We start from the raw sequence: 17809 nt of genomic DNA on the forward strand, positions 1-17809 counted from the left end.
TAGTCTGTGTCTGAATTTTACAATATGTAAACGAGATGCTAATCCGCTTGACCATCAACTGAATAACAAAGGACTTAGTACTCCTGRAAACACTTATGCAGTATGACTTGTACACAGCATTTTTCGGGAATAAGCTTAACTGAATAACAAAAAGTTAAGGAAAGTAGTAATGTGAAATGAACAATTATTACTGGGTCAGCCCTTGCTTCTATTATCAGTGTCTCCCAAAGTTATCAGCATGGTATGTYTTTGTATATTGTTCAGTTCTCTTAGAAAAAAAATTATTAAACTTAAGGGAGATGTGAAAATATTCTAGTTGTCAGAATGTAATAGTTATTAGATGTTGTTAATAGAATTGATATTCAAAATCTGTTTTCTATACAAGATTTTGAGACAAAATCATTATTAAGTGGGGTGCTTAAGTCATGTTATGTAAGTCAAGCTAGGACTGAGATCAGTRAATGAATAGGTAGTTATCCCATTGCCCTAAAAAGCTTTTTATTGTAACACCTAGAAAGAAATCTCTTTGCACTTGATCTAAGCTAATTAAATCTACTGTACTGATAGATTTGCACTCTGTTCCCCTTCGAGTTACTAGTGTATATCATGTACTAGTAAAGGAAGCACAACAGAAAATAATCTCAATTGTTACTGTAGGTATAACACAAGGAAAAGTCTGTGAACTGGCTGCTAGTTTTRTGGAAAACTTTTTGGAAAATACTAAGCAAAGAATTCTAATTGAATTTTAATTTAGTGATCATCTTAGAGATGATGAAACATGAGACTTGTATCTGCCCCAACATGAAAGAGAAGCTGCCATTTGAGAGACTTTTACGGACTGAAAAGGCTGTCATCTTCAAACCTCTATGTAGGTACAAAGCCTGTACCTACATTAAAGAAGTATAATAAATATCGGCGCTTCATGCTATATTCATATTAGGGTCCTTTGACACTCTGAATGGAAACCAGTGAATTAAGTGTAGGCCAACAGTTGCAGGAAAAGATCAAGAATGGTCATGTTGTTTTGGAAAGCATACCCTTGGGTTTTATAGCTAAAGACAGAAACTTCTGACTTTGTGATACTGACTGTTTGTTTCACAAATAATTTTTTACTGTATTAATAAGAGAAATAGCTCTCCTAATAATTTAATTACATTCTGAATGTACTGTATATAAAAGTGTTTTCTGTTTTGCAATAGCAGCCTCAGAATGGCCTGGTAACTAAACTTTTTCTTCAAGTAGTATGTGGTTGATGATGTTGCCCTACCAAAAAGTTACATAACCCATGGTTTCTGTGGGCACTTACTATAGTCTAACACTGCTTATAAGTTTTTTGCAGATTCTTTTTCTAACTTCTAAAAATTTGCTGTATTAAAATAGGTTTCCTCCATTTTTTGATGACAATCCATTTGGTATATATCAGAAGATTCTTGCTGGCAAAATAGATTTCCCAAGGCATTTGGATTTGTATGTAAAGTAAGTTCTTGGCTACCTCCTGAGTACTATTTTTAAATTATTTTCATAAAAAGATGCTAGATTATGATTTTCTAGAACATTGTGTTGAATATATTTTAGTTTATATTKAGTCTTGCAATTCAAGTAAAACTTTGTGTTGAATAGAATTCCAGATGGAGATATGGTTACAATATCCTACTATATTCTGTAGTATCTTACACTCTTAATTTTCTCTCTTAATTTTCAAATACTAGATGCTTTTCCACCTTTTATAAAGCTCATTTTTGCCAGGGTGGTGTGGGAGAAGGAAAAGAGGAGAACTATGAGGAATTAATTCAACATGAATTAACATCAGGAGAGCAGGAAGAGGACTTAAAATTGTTCCTTTGTGTGTCAATTTTTCAGTTAAATCACTCTCTGCATAACTATTTGGACTCTTTGATACTTTTACAGATCTAACATGCACTTCCATTTCTGATAGCAGGGCTCCACTTCAGTATGCCGTCTTAAATGTGTCATCAGTTTTTTATTCATAACATTCTCCAGTCATTACAGATATGTTGCAAATTTTGGTGGATTTCTTCTGCTTTTGTTTGTTTGTTTGTTTGTTTTGTTTGTTTGTTTTTGTTTTAAAATTCCATAGTTGAAATAATTTTCTAGTAAATCACAGAATGGTTGTGGTTGGAAGGAGCCTCTGGAGATCTTCTAGTCCAATCCCTTTGCTCAAACATTGTCACCTAGAGCACGTGGTACAGGTGCGCATCCTAGCAGGTCTTGAGTATCTCCAGAGAAGACCATGACCTCTTTGGGCAACCTGTTCAGTGCTCTGTCACTCTCATGGTAAAGAAGTTTTTCCTTATATTCAGGTGGAACTTGCTGTGTTTTGGTTTGTGCCCATTGCCTTTTGTCCTGTCACTGGGTGCCAGTGAAAGGAGTCTGGCCCCATTCTCTTGACAACCTCCCTTAAGATACTTGTAGACACTGATAAGATCCCCTCTCAGTTTCCTCTTCTCCAGGATAAACAGGCCCAGCTCTCACAGTCTTTCCTTATGGGAGGGATGCCCGAGTCCTCTGATGATCTTTGTAACTCTAYGCTGCACTCTGTCCAGTAGCTCCATGTCTCTCTTGTACTGGGGAGCCCAGAACTGGACACACTACTCCAGATGTGACCTCATCAGGGCTGGGAGYGGCAGGATCACCTCCCTCAACCTACTGACAGTGCTCTTCCTAATGTACCCCAGGATACCATTAGCTTGATCAGAAGGGTGCATTGCTGGCTCATGGGTAACTTATTGCCCACTAGGACTCCCCAAGTCCTTCACARAGCTGCTTTCCAGCAGGTCAACCCCCAGTCTGTACTGGTGCATGAGGTTATTCCTCACTAGATGTAGGACCCTGCACTTGTCCTTGTTGAACTGCATGAGGTTCCTTTCTGTCCATCTTTACAGCCTGTCCAGGTCTCTGAATGGTAGCACAACCTTCTGAGGTCTCAGTCACTCCTCCCTGTTTTATTTCATGAGCAAATTTTTGAGTCCCTTCATCTGGGTCACTGATGAATCAGTTGAACAAGACTGGACACAGTATTGACCCTGGGGGACACCACTAGCTACAGGCCTCTAACTTGGCTGAGCCTTGGATCACAACCCTCTGAGCTCTGCCTTTCAGCCAGTTCTCAATCCATATCACTGTCCACTCATCTGTCCCATACTTCTGAGCTTACCTATTTTATGGGAGACAGTGTCAAAAGCCTTGCTGAAGTCAAGGGAGACAACATCTGCTGCTCTCCCCTCATCTACCCAGCTAGTCATTCCATCATAGAAGGCTATCAGGCTCATTAAGTAAGATTTCCCCTTGGTGAACCCATGCTGACTCTAATGAACACCTTCTTTTCCTCTATATGTTTGGAGATGGCTTCCAGGATGAGCTGTTCCATCACCTTTCCAGGGATGGAGGTGAGGCTGACTGGCCTGTAGTTGCCTGGGTCCTCCTCCTTGCCCTTTYTGAAGACTGGAGTGACACTGGCTTTCTTCCAGTCCTCAGGCACCACTCCTGTTGTCCATGACCTTTCCAAAATGATGGCGAGTGGCCTAGCACTAACATCTGCCAGTTCCCTCAGTACTCAAGGGTGCCTCCCATCAGTGCCCATGGATTTGTGGGTGTCATGTTTGCTTAGAAGGTCTCTAACTGGATCCTCCTCATCCAAGGGAAAGCCCCCCCCTCTGCTGACTCTCTCTTGTCTCCAGGATTTGGGATTCCCAGGGGTAGCTTGCCCTTTAATCCTTACCCATAAGTGCTCAACTCACTCTTCATCCACTCTTAGGCAGAGCTCGATGGGTTCCAGTTGCGCTCTCACATAAAGAGCAACTCCACCACCTCGCCTTCCTAGCCTGTCTTTCCTAAAACACGTGTAGCCTGAGCACTCGCAGAGCCGTGGCAGCATTCCAGTCATGCGAGCTATCCCGCCATGTCTTTCTAATTGCAATGAGATCATGGCCCTGTGACCACACACACATCTCAAATTCTTCCTGTTTATTCCCTACACTGTGTTCATTGGTGTACAGGCATTTTAGAGAGGCAGTTGAGCTTGCATATTTCCCATGATGAGTGCCAGAGGATCCTACATAGTCATATCTTGTGCATACTTCCTTGGCTGCACACACCTGCTGGAGTATCCCGACTTGAGTGGTGTTTTACTGACTATACTGTCTCTATAATTGTCCTCTTTCCCTGTCTTTCCTAGTTTAAAGCCATCCTTCACAGACTGTCCAACCTATTGGCAAAGACATGTGTCTTAGTGAGGTATATCCAGTCTCTCTCCATTAGTTGCCAATCTTCAAACAGAATCCCATGGTCACAGAAACCAAAACCCTATTGCCAGCACCAGCAGTGCAGCCAGTTGTTAATTTGGAAAATCCATCTGCTTCTCCTCCCATCCTTTGCCCTCATGGCAGGATTGAGGAGAAAATGACCTAGGCTCCCACATCCTTGACCACCACCCTCAGAGCTCTGAAATCTGTTTAATGATTTCCAGGTTGCCCTTGGTATCATTAGTGCCCACATGGAAGAGCAGTAGATGGTCAGATGTGTGGAAAAGCCTTGGCAGTCTTTGTATGACATCTCTTATTCAAGTCCTTGAAGGGCAACAGGCAAGAGGTCAGTTTGGCAGATAGGTGCCTCTGTCCCCTGCAGCATGTAGTCCCCCACAGCACTCACTTGCCGCTTCTTCCCATTGTTCCCTTAAGGCACAGGGTATGTCAGTTGCTTCCCTTAAAACCATGCCAAACCCTTCCTGAGCTAGGYGGGCACTAAACCTGTTCCTCAGTTGCGAGTCTTTAGGAGTAGTGAGAGCCTTTCTCCTCTTACCTATGAGAAAGGCCTTTCTGCTCCTATGACCTGTTCCCAGCCTTCTGCAGAGTTACGAGGTACCGTTTCACATGGTACAGAGCCCTTCGGCAACTCCCCTACTGTGAAGGGTTGGGACTCCTGGAGCTGTATGGTCCTTGAGCATACCCTGTCTTTGCAGCCTATTGACTTCCTCCTGTATCTCCTTTACCTGGCGACACAACTCCTCAACAACAACCTACAGGAGAGCTGACTGTCAGCCCAGGCCTCATGGAGAGGCCCCGAGCAGTTGCAGCAGCCAGAGACCTGTAGAGCTGCATCTGCTGTCAGAGGGTCTGTCTGAGTCAAAGCATCTGACACAGCAACTCCAACAGCTACTGGGGAATGTGGTCTGTGGCATGTCATAACCATATCTGAGGAAATGTACATTGCTAGGATAGGAAACAAAGGTACCTTCTTGCACCCTTTTGTGCAAGCTGTTGTGTTTGTTTGCTGCCTCTGTTAACTGGGCTCTGGGAGCTACATGYTAAGCCTGGCTCTTACATAGGTATCTCCCTCGTGCTGACTCCCAGGGTGCTTGACCTGTCCTAATCAAGGGCCACCTGGATAAAAGACCCCAATTCCCTCTGATCAGGGGCAACCGAGAGAGCTTGTTAGAGGCAGCTACAGCTAGCTAGAGTTTCTCCCAGGAGAAGTTAATGCTTCCTGTAGCTGTCCTTGCTTAGCTCTGCTTTCCTGTTAGCAGCAGTCACCCTGTAGTTCCTCGGAGGTCCCCAGAAAGCCTCCACAACTTCAGACAAGGYCCTCAAAGGTTCTAAGCAGAGCCAAGACACATGCAGCGCAAGCTGCTTGCTGTCTGCTGCTTCTATTAGCTGTGCTAAAATACAATATTGTAACAGAGGAAGTACAAGTTTTGATGTGAAGTTTTTCTTCAGAGGCACAGATGATTGAATAAGGACARGAAATTACTCTTACATACCCAGGTGTTTTGGTGGAAGTGGCCTATAAAGATGGGTTTGTGTTTTGTAACTGCTAGGTAGATAAGTGAAATGCTGTGTGGCAAATCTRATAGCATCTGTCCTACTTTCTATGAACTTCTATGTATTATACTTTTTGGTATACAGCTTCTTACAAAAATAATCATTTCAAGGAGGACTTCTTAAGCCTCCATTGAATCATAAGTTGCACTGAATCAGCATAGGCTGATTAGTGTGTCCTGTTTGTACAGGTTGTTAACAGACCTTTCACTTACTATTTAGATACTGTTTCCAATTCAGCRTTGTCTCCTTGCCTAGTCTTCCTAACCCAGTCTTTCTTAGGAAAGGCTGAGTATCTCCAAACATACTGTGTGCACTAAATTATAAGAGTGTGATATAAAGATGAACAGCTCAAAGTAGTATGCCAGAAAGATGAATAACAGAAGGCAACAACAAAGTAGGTTGTTGTCACTAATAACCTGTCTAACATGGTGAAAACATGTAAATGTAGTACCTGTTCATACTAAGCATTCACAGACCAACACTTACTGATCTGGACTATACAGAGGATACCTGATGCCATGAAGCTTTGTAGTTGTGGTAGTCAGTGTGTAYATATAGATCTTGATATTCAATCGAGATATGGCCATCAATGAAGTGTAGACTTACTAATAAATATAGTTGTTACTACACTTTCCCAGTTTTCCTTCATACATGGTCCAGATGTTCTTGCAGTGTGTGCTTGGCAGTTCATTCCCATTACGCACCTGCTTTTAAAGGATCTCATGGGATTTGGATTAGGTTCTCCACCTTTTACAGCTTGTTTTGTGGTGATGTCATCCACTTGCATGGCTTCAGCTTCTTACTACAGAGAACTATTAGCATAATACGTCTCTTATTCCAACCTCCTCCTCCCCTCCTCTCTTTCTTCTCTCATTTTTTTTCTCTTTTTTTTTCCTTAACCACAACATGCAGAAATAGATGGTCTCTTGACATCTCTCTACCATTAACTTAAAAAGCGTTTACTAAGGTGTCAGTCTGCTTCTCCCTTTCCTTTTATCCCCTTTGTTTTCATTCCCTTCTTCCTATCACTTCATATCTCTGCAGGGATGGGGAATATATTGGGTCCTWTCTGTCACATCCAGGCTATGTCTAAAATATTAATGTAATCCAGTATTTGGAAGAACTGAACTTCAGCTGTCTGCTTTTAGAATCCAGACTGTTTTCCCTGTAGTTACTGTTGCCCCCTGGGAAAGCTTTTCTACCAAGATCTGCTACACGAACTGTTGGCTGAAACTTTTCTTCTCTCTCACCACCACCACCACCACCTCCCTATTTTATTCTGTGAATTTTTATCACTTTTGTTTTCTCTCCTATCATATGACATTCATTGTCCTTTAATATTTTATAAGATCTTGTATAACTGTTGTTTTTTTCTGGCGTAAATTACCCTCTTCTCACACTGCTCTCTACTATGTCCCTTTTGCTAGCTTTCTTACTGTTTGATCAGATATTTTCTGCAAGTTCATTAATCTGCATATACAGAGTCCTTGATACATTTGATCATTAAGTCAAATATCTTCTGAAGAAACACTTCTACTGTGAAGATGATGATAAACTAACCAACTGGTAGTTCCAAAATAGGAGGCTGTTGGCGTAGTTTTGCACTACATCACTTCTGGTAAAACAAAGTATTAATTGATGTTCCAACTATTTCTTTGGCCACTCATGAGTTTGTAAGTTATTCCATTCTATTTCATTTTTCTTTCCTGCTCTTGTAAACTCTTGGCAAAAACAGTTTTGGAAAGCGCAAAGCATAATGTCAGTGCTACAGCAGCCTAGTGATTATTGGTCTGGGATTGCCCTGATGTAGAATTTCACCCCCATATACATACAGCAACATATGTATTGTATTGATTTTTAACTTGATCATTTCTAAATCATATTTGGGAAACTCTATAATAAAGAAACAATAAACTACCTATTACTTGATAAGACTTAAAGGTTATTTGTTTTACTGAATGCAGCAGGTGTGTTCTTCTTCAATGATAACACAGTATCACTGAGCAAGCTCATCCCATAGCTGTGTAATTGCAAGAATAATTCTTAAAGCAAGCCAAGAATGATCTGTTGCATATTCTCTAGTTGTATGGGAAAAACAAACCTCATTAATTAATTTTGATCATATGGTCTGTGAATCTGTTCTGGGTTTGTGGATTGCTTTCAGTTTTACTTTAATTGAAAATTTTGATTTTAGCTATAGTAGTCTTTTCTATAAAGAGTAGTCTTCTCCATAAAGAATTAGAAGGAGGTATTTCTTTGAGGGTGACTGCAAAAGGATTCAGTCTCCAAACACTGGTTGGAATGATCATAAGAGTTTAGAAAATTGCTTTCTGCTTTGACTTTTTTTATTCTCTTTTTATCTGGCAATTAAATATTTTCCAGCTGAGTTTTAGAATTATATCCCTGCCAAATACGACAGCTTTTCAACAGTCTAACACATTCTGTCTCAGTTCATATATTCTTTATATGTGAGCTTTTGTGATTTCTAGGGTACATGACGTAATATCTTTGAGGGGGGAGAATAGTAGGTGTTACAGTTTAGGGGGATGTGCAAGGAGGCAGATGTGCCCTTTGTACTTGGCTTTCTTCTGTAAATAAAGTTTTTTTTGGGGGGGGGGTTAGCCTTCTGCATGGTTAAAAGTCAATTTACCACATTCTTCAGTTCCCTGGAGTTTCATGTAGTACTGTATTTTTTTGTGKCTATTTTAGGCTGTAGAAACGGTAAGAATAGCTAAACTATTCTCTTTTTCCTCTCTTTGGTGGTTTATGCAATGAGAACAAAATTGCATTATGCTGAAATTAGATAGCAAAATAGTCTTTAAAATAGAAAGTAGCTGCTTATAGAAATGTGCAATCAGATTGTCTCTTAACCCATATGTAATGGATTTAATTCAGCAGTATCTGTGGTGTTCATGTTGATTTATGTTGGAGTTGTTGCCTGATACTTACTTTGCTATTACAAGTGAAGTCCTCTGTCTCTAAACCTACCTTCATCTTTTAAAATGTTAACATAGCTTCATGTAGAGTTGTTCAATGAACTAGTCTCAAAGGAGGCTTTTCATTTGCAGTAAAATGAGAACTTGTGAATATTACTAGCTTTAGGCAGATGACTAGCTCTTATATGGTTTCTCTGAATATTTAACTATCATAGAACTTAAATACAAATTTATAAAATTGGAGATGCAGCTTACATCTGTTTTTGGTGTGCTTTATAGTTATGTTCTGCAAAATAGATTTGATATGTTTTGAAATTTGAAAATCCCAGCAAAATGCTAAGAAAAATACCATACTACAAAAGAGAGAAAGAGAGGGACATACAATTTTTGTCTCCTTTGCAGTATAGCTTCTTGAAAGAGACTTGGAATAAATTTTATTTCCTTTTAGACCAAGTTACCCAATTTTGCCATTTTTATCATTCACTCTTAACTGTTCTGAAGTATGGAAGAAATAACTGGGTATATTATACATGGTATTAGCTAGTCAAAGGGATGTATGCTCACATTCTGTAAAATTTGTATGGTAGCAAACATAATTTGCTTTTATTTAACAATGTATAATATTTTCTTTACTGTAGAGACCTTATTAAGAAGCTGCTTGTGGTTGATAGGACAAGACGATTAGGAAATATGAAGGTCAGTATAAGATGCTGCATGTCATGCAAAACAAGACACAGTGTTGGAAGAAATCTATAGGAAAGATATAGAAAAACTCTCATGGTATTTGTTCATTTCTGTAAGCATGAAATTAAAATATATTTTCCCATATTTGATTTTTTTTGTGCTGATCTAAATGCAAAATTTAACTATCTTTCTGAAAATCGTCCTTATACTATCAGGATTAATCTGTATTTGATTTGTGTACACACACGTGCTCACCCCCCCCCCCTTCTCTTCCTCATGCCCCTGCCTGCCTCTTCCCCTTGCCCCCAAAGCCCATATTACCTGTTTGTTGAGTGATTTGAAGACTGAGCACTGTGTTTCTGGTCTAATGTAAAATCTGTAGGCCTGAGAGAACCAAGTGATTTGGTTCTTCTTTTGACGGTGTTTAACCTCAGAAGGGGCACTAAACAAATTTGAGGCTGTGTAGTTACTTAGACACATAAAGATTGGTATTGTACTGTGATGTGCGGTCATTTTTGTCCTGATAGCTTGGTGGTTGGACTGATTAAGCACAATCAAATTCATTTCCTTCTGCCAGGAAGAATTTTTCTTACTGTCATCTTGTAGACTTCTGGTGGAAATAGTTCACTAGTCAAAAATGCGTTCACATGGATCAGATAGCATCTCAGTCTACCTCAGAAATGCATCTGTATCTGATTTGTCAAAGAGCAACACAAAACAATCTTGCATATTTTGTCAGGTGTCCTCATGAGGTGCTGTGTCTGATGCCAAGAGGAGGACAGTTTTATTACCAGCTCATATGATTATGCAGTTGAGTTGTAGTCATGGCTGGTAGTGTTGTGATAAGTTAGCTGTTTGTGAACTAGGACAGGCTATCCAGGGCAACTCAAAACTCACGCTAGATTAATAAAACCTTCTAGCACAAATTAATCTTGTATTCGCTGACTTGTTATGATGCTTACAGCATTACAGATAACTATATTAGCTTGTTTAATCCTTTAGGTRTTTAGAGACAGCTAAAATTTCCATTTCACTCGACAGAGAACGGTAGAACTGGGGGGGAGGGGGGTGTCTGTGAGTTTGTTTTGCCTAAAACATGAATTATTTTACGCATTACCAARGAAGGTAAAGGATGAAAAGTCATCCAGGTTCCTTGAATATATTGATACACATTTAGGTCCTAGAATTAAGCATTTCTTAGCCATAGGTTTAATACACCATCAACCCTCAGTTATTCTGTTAATTAGTGTAAGATTTGAAAAGCATATCTGAATAAGAGACACTCTCTAAAACGCTGGAGAAAAAAGAAGTGACAGAACTGTAGTGAATGGTTGAACAGTGTACAATGGTGATTTGGTTTCCTTTGTCTGTCTGTTAGTTTTTTACCAGATGAGTAACCAAACTGAGGTACTTGAATAATCTTTTGATTTACATTAAGCTAAATTTTCCAATTTTCTGAATTTTTTTATGTATTAAATAATTTTAAATTATATTAATATTTCTGTAGAGATTAATATTTTAGGCCAAAGTAATATTTTCTGTGGTCAAAATAATATTTTTGTAATATATTTCCTATAGAAAGCCTTTTCTTGATCTTCCTTATATCAGAAGAATGCTTAAAAAAAGTTAMAATTTTAGTCCAATATTACTATGGAACTCGGGGGATGGTAGAAAGTGACACTATAAACCTGTCCTATAGAATCTTTTACTGGTTACCACCTGAGAGAGAACACAGGGTTAAATGCACCTTCATTCTGTCTTCATGCCACAGTTTTTGTGATGAAATACATGTTTTGGCATATGAGCAGCTTCTTTAAACAATTTTTTTTGCTTTTTCTTTAAAGAATGGAGCAGATGATGTGAAGAGACATCGATGGTTCAGGTCTATAGATTGGGATGCTGTACCTCAAAGAAAACTGAAGGTATACTCTGCAAAATACTGTATAGGCCATGGCAACCAGAAATTATCATTCAGTTAAACTGTTTGAGGCTTTTTTGCCTATTGTTTGTGTATGAGCATGTGTGGATATTTGTGCTAATAATATATATGCATTTTTCCCTTTTGCGCAGCAAAGTTACTTTATTTGAATGTTTGTTTACATCATATATTTGCTATGAACAAGGTAAAAAAAATCCCTGCTTCATTTAGCTAATATGAAGTTGATTTGCATTACATAATATGGGATTTAATTTACAGTTCTTAGGATTTTGTAAATAACTATTGTGAAATGAATGTTTTGTTCTGTTTTTTCCATTACAGAACTGTGGGAATTATTTATTCTAGGCTTTAAATTTTTGTTCCAAGTTCAGCTCAGATAAATGCTCTAAGAGAACATAAAACATATGGCAGTAGGAGGAAGAGAGAGAAGGATTTATGAACGTAATTATGTAAGGTCTAATGTTTGCAAAAACTATCAACACCATAAGATGCTTATTAAAGTCCTTTAGAAGTAAAACTGTGAAAAAATGAGATTTGAATGTCAGGTTCTTTTGCAGACCTCCTTGTGAAATCACAATTTTTACAGCTGAGCACTTTCTTTTCCTCCTGAATTGATTGCTAGACTAGAAAAAAGTGTAGAAGGTAATGAGAAGCTTGCACAAGTTAGTTATCACAACCTCTTTAAAAACAGTCAACTTGAAAGAGATGTATGGGTTTTCTCCCCTCTTCAATTACAGAGCTTTTACCCACACTACTCTCAAGAGGACTCATTCCCTTTTAGGAGAAAGGGTCCTAATGTGATAACATTTCTTTTTGCTGACTGGCTGAATGGGAGGAGAGGAGGGAAAGAGGAGAATGACAGACTATGCTACAGCAGAACATGCTTGGAACTTTAATGAAATCTATTGCAGTCGTCTTTTATTTGCACAGCAGCTAGAATTAGAGGCCTAAATACATAGGTATCTTTCTTATAAAAGTGTCTTTTAACTGTAGGCTACAGGCTTCTCTCTTGTGCCATTCATTATTGGTGAAAGCTGTGTATTTTCATAAATATATATCACTTTTTTAATCATTTTTTCACAGAATTTCTTCTCTAATAATATGATGGAAAGTGTCTAATTGAGAAACTAYGTTTTTGTTGTGCTTGTTCTGACTAGCCTCCTATAGTGCCGAAAGTATCCAATGATGGGGATACATCCAATTTTGAAGCTTATCCTGAAGATGACTGGAACAAAACACCTCCAGTACCTCCTAAAGATCTAGAAATTTTCAAGAACTTCTGAATGTGGCATCCACACTGGACAAGGTATGTCCACTCTCAAGAGTTCTCTTCARAACACTTCAATTCTATGAATGAGAGCTTTATGCAGAAATCGCATCTTCTGATTCATAACACGGATTAGTGCTTTATTATAGCTTATAAAAACAATGTGAATTGGTCAGGGTAAGAAAACAGTATAAAATAGAGGAAATGGTTGAAATAATACATTGTAAAATGTTGTAAAGTAGATCTACTGGATGACAAAAGTAATTTATCTCTCAGGCTTTGCTTGTTCTACAATGATCAAGAGTTCTGCATGTATAGGCATTTAAACTTGCTATTCTTAAAACTTTTAAGTAGTGTGTTAAAAGCAAAGATCTAGATTGATTTGATAGATAAGCAAATCAAATGTGATTGTTCTTGATTGCAAGTTGTTTACATTAAGAACCAAAACCTTAGCTAGAGGAAGAAAGATCAGAGTAATTCTGTACCCTAGATTCTCGATTTTTTTTTTTTCCACCCAAACTGTGATGGGTTGATAATTGTCTCTGAAGTTACGTGTTCTATACTGTCTTTTGTGTTCTTTTCCTGTTATTTTTGTATTAGAAACTGGAAGGAAACTGAAGTTCTGAGAGCAAGTCTGAAGACAAATGACTTCATACGTAAATGAAGACTTTTTTGATGTGGATGAGAATGTTACTGCATTCAGATATACGTACTAAATATTTAAATAGTTGGAGGCAAACAAAACTCATTTTTAGCTGTAAAGATTTGACATTAGTTTAGCAAATGGTAATATTGATAGCCTACTCTGAAGTAGGCTCACTAAAATGGTATATTTTAGATTTTTGTTTTTTAACTTATGGTTTTGTTGAGTTTCCTGCTATTCTCAGATCCTTTTTGCATAGTTATCTCAGACTTAATTTTATAAGTTTATACTAAACTTGTGTAATTAAAAGCACAAATTAGTATATATGTATATAATGAATACAATACAACTAAAGCACAGGAACTGTGCAAAGATGTAAATTTTTGTACTTTGCAGAGTCTATGATTTTTATTTTTCAAATAATGTTTTTCAAGAAGTTCTCTAGGAATAAAAATCTTAAAAGGATAAATGAGTTTTTCATCATCTTATATACATTTTATAATTCTTTGTAAAAAATAAAAATAATTAAGTTTTAAAAAGATTTGTACCTAAAATTTCCAATGCCTCACACTTGCAACCATAGTACTTGAAAGCAGAAAGACAAGGGCATATTTTATTGTTGATTTAAAAAACATCTGACTGGCTAGTTCATGAAGTTCTGTTACAGTGATGTCTCTTTACAAACCAGGATATTGAGTAATGATACGCTGTCTAAAATGAGATTCCTCATGTAAGGACTCTGTAACATGTAATTCAGTGCATACTGGTAAAAGGGCTCTGGTAAGTTCCCTGAGTGGATCTTACAGGAGTTGTTTTCTCTCAAAGCTTGCTGTCTTCTCCAAATTTAAAGCACAAGCCATAACAGACTCTTTTCCTTATTGAAACAGTTGTTGAATGCTTAGCACTCCTGAATATCAAGGAGAAGACTGAATATGTATTAGAGCCAATCCTCTGTGCCACATTTAGAAATATTCTGAAGTCTCTACTRCCAGGAATTCCATATGTACAGAGTTGAAACCTTAGATGTAAGGAGTCTCTCTTTGATCCTATGCTGACAGCTTTCTATGTGAGGCTCTGGCAGATTGAGTACACTATATTTAGGAAATATTTGCAATATTGCTTCATTTTAAGTAGCACCAAATATCACTATGTGTGTATGTATGTATCTATGTATATGAATATACATAAAGGTGAAGGTAGATTGTATACAAATCAGGATATCTTTCAGATTTTTTTGTTTCATATTGTGATACTTACGCTAATATAGGGAAATTGATTTTGAAGTGCTTTGATTTCAAAACACAAATGCATTYTGTTAGATGTTGTGGGTATTGATGACTTTTAGTGAAATTGTTATATTTAGACCAAACATATGTTTTTCAAAAGCGCATCAGTTCACTGGAGTTGTTCTTCGATGGCTCTGTATAAAACTTCAAACTGTTTAAGTAGATCATGTAGCCCCACAAACTGTTCTCTATATTTTTGTTCTAAAATACCATAAGAAATCCAAGCCAAAGATGATTTTTTCTGAACTAAATTCAGCATGCTTAAAAAGTAGATACTCTGCTAATAACTAGTAAAATTACTCTGTCARTTATTTTCTGACAAAGTTATAGCTGGAGTCTCTAGGTAGAAAAGTTGCCTCCATTTTGTTGCCAAGCTCTAAATAGTGTGGAAGGAATAGGAAAACAGTAGATGTACTTCAAGAGTTGCAATGTCTAGATCATTAGATCTATCTTCCTATAAGAAGTACAGATTTGTAAGAGATTGTGTAACTTTTTTTTGGAAATTTGCAAATTTTGTTTTTCTTTATGTAACAAAATCTTGACACTTCAAAGTTGGTAATTCTGGAACATCAAAACGTTGTCCTGATAATGTTACACAAATGCCACAAGTTGGTGGCCCCAACAGCCACTCAAAACTGTATAAGAACATATAATAAAGTACAGAAAATGCATAGAGAACCATTGCTTTAACATCATAAAAATACATTGTTCTCTTAAAGAAATAATAATAAAGTTTGGTCCACTATATTTATATCCTTGGTGTTAAATATTCCAAGTCAATTAGAGAAACAGAAGTATGTAAAAACACCACTTGCAGTGTCTAAAGAGAGCAAGTACACTTCTGCATTTTAATGTGTAAGCTTACAGTATTTATGGAATCAGAGTACTGCAAAAACTGTTTCTTCTTTAAAGATATATATACTACAGTAAGCTAGTATCCTAAATGACAAGTTCTTTTTGCAAAAATGAAAACTTGAACTGTGTTTAAGTCTTCAAAGCTGAATAAATGAAGTTATGTTTGAACAAATTTACCACATTAGTGGTTAGAAGTTTTGAATGCTTGAACAACAGGAGATAGTGTTTTTTCTTTCTGTTTATGAACCTTATCCATTGCTGGCAGTGGATGCACTGACACTCATTATAATAGAGACTAAAGAAACAAATACAATCTTRGTAATTACACTGATCCACTGACTTTACATTGTTTCCACAGCCATGAATACATATATCTAACTACTGACCTCGTCAATATGCTTTCTAGTACAAAACTTTTTCCAATTTTTAAATTAAAATCCTTAAGAATGTTTGAAGCATTATTTAAATTTTTTAAAWTTTTTTTCTACAGTCTTGAACTTAATGAGCTGTAATTATCCACTCTTTATTTGCACAAGTGAGTCGGTTTTATTTTAAGTCTTTGCTGGAACCTCATGGACCACTAATGTAGTTCTGTGTGTGTGCTAAAGGAGGAGTTCCCGGATACAAAGTGCACTAAGGACTCTGGATTTTTTTTTTTTTTTAAGCAAGCTAGAACACCCTTTTTTTTTTTTAGGTATGATATTCTCTGAAGTTCGTTTTATTATGGTTGCTTCTGTTAACATGTATTTTTGCATATAGACTGTTGCATAAGGACTGTTTTCTTGCAAGAGCCCACAGGCCTTTCATATTCCTTCTGCTTTGGTGAACTAGAATGTTAAACATTAAAAAACAAAACAATCTTTATTTTTGAGTTTTATATATATATATTTTTAATTGCCCAAATTGAGGTTTTAAGTGAATAAATGTGCATTGTAAACACAATTGCCTTGTAACCAAATGGTAAAAATGCTTCATGATTTAAATGGAGAACATGCTGTAGATTTCCTGTAAATTAGCTTGATCAATGAATATGTGTGCTACTGAGCTTTAACTAATGTGATCTTCCACTGTAGAAAAGTCATTGTTAATTGATCAAAATATAGGTACTAAACTATGTTTAAATGGATGAACAGGGATTTTTGCAGTTTTGAAAGCAATTTAAGATATGGCTGTTCCTCAGCCCATCTGCTTGCCATTCAGAAGACTTGTGATGCAGTGCTTCCTATGCTATAGAACTATTTCTCAGCTTTCAATGACTGTAGCATGATTCCTTTTTGTACTGTACTGTGTACAGACTTCCCATGTTTTGCACTTTTCTATGGCAAACCTTTACTGCTTTATGAATACTCCGTGTAGTAAGTAGTGATAGTAGTAGTAGGCATTGATGTACTACATAATCAGTCTGAACTGCTAGACCTCCCAGGTTAACTTGGACTAATGATGTATGTTGCTGGTTGCTTGTTGTAGCTCACATGTGTAAGTACTGTTCAAAGTTACAAAATCAGCCCTCATTGCACAATGAAAATCACTGTGATCTGTATATAAACCCTAGTAAAATTTTATTGCTGTTTAATTTATGTAATACCTGTCAAATCTGGATTCATTTAATAAACCTTTATATCTTTTTAAGTGTTTAAACCTAGTTTGCTTCCATTCATGTTGGGAGGAGGTAAAGGTTCTTCATCCAAAATGTTTTGAGTGAGAAAGGAGAGCAGTGGAAAAAATAACTGTTCCTTCTTTTCAGGAGTTAAATCTTTCCAGAGAAAGACACAAGTGGTGGAGCATTTCAGTAACTATTGGCCCAGGAGTTCCAGGAAGTGTATTTTGCAGTTCGATTCAGGTAGTGCTCTCATACTAAAAAGTGTTAATTCAAACTTCTCATTAATGATTCTGTGGTCCTGATTGGATCAGCATTTTCACAGTTTAATGACTTGAACACTCTCCTGGACACACATTTTATACTGCCTCATTTCTTTAAGCATCAGAAAAAACGTGCTTACGATGTCAGACACAGCTAACTGAACCTTTATTTCATCTTCCATCRGGAACTTCAAGTCTACTTTTATGAAAATTGATGTAGCTGTTAGTGTCAGATTGCTTCTCTCTGGTCAACTACATTTTATTTCTTGGCCTCTAGACACCTCTAACTTGCAGAGATAGTTACATAAATATATATTACACAGTGTCCATATGAGCTACCGTGTTCATAGACTGGACACAGTTTTTTCTAGATCAGGGTTTTTTTAAAACAGAATTTAATGCTTTCCTTCTGCCTCTCCTAAATCTAAATTCTGTGCATTGGCATTTTTCTCTTGTAAACCACTATGTCATGTGACTCAGAACACTGCTAATGGAAAGTGAA

At 37.1% G+C, this 17809-nt stretch overlaps 1 protein-coding gene across 1 annotated transcript in view; it reads left to right on the forward strand.

The window, feature by feature from the left end:
• Nucleotides 1-17085, forward strand: part of PRKX (protein kinase cAMP-dependent X-linked catalytic subunit) — a 60688-nt gene extending 43603 nt beyond the window's left edge. Inside the window, exons 6-10 of the mRNA XM_085321596.1 lie at nt 1381-1476; nt 9412-9469; nt 11302-11379; nt 12554-12702; nt 13264-17085. Coding sequence (XP_085177722.1) covers nt 1381-1476; nt 9412-9469; nt 11302-11379; nt 12554-12679 — 358 coding nt within the window. The 3' untranslated portion in view covers nt 12680-12702; nt 13264-17085. The remainder of the gene's footprint in view (nt 1-1380; nt 1477-9411; nt 9470-11301; nt 11380-12553; nt 12703-13263) is intronic.
• The last annotated feature ends 724 nt before the right edge of the window (nt 17086-17809 follow it).

The sequence above is a fragment of the Rhea americana genome, unplaced genomic scaffold (assembly GCF_003343005.1).
Source record: "Rhea americana isolate MKP2758 unplaced genomic scaffold, rheAme1 scaffold_7, whole genome shotgun sequence".
Taxonomy (NCBI): Eukaryota; Metazoa; Chordata; class Aves; order Rheiformes; family Rheidae; genus Rhea; species Rhea americana.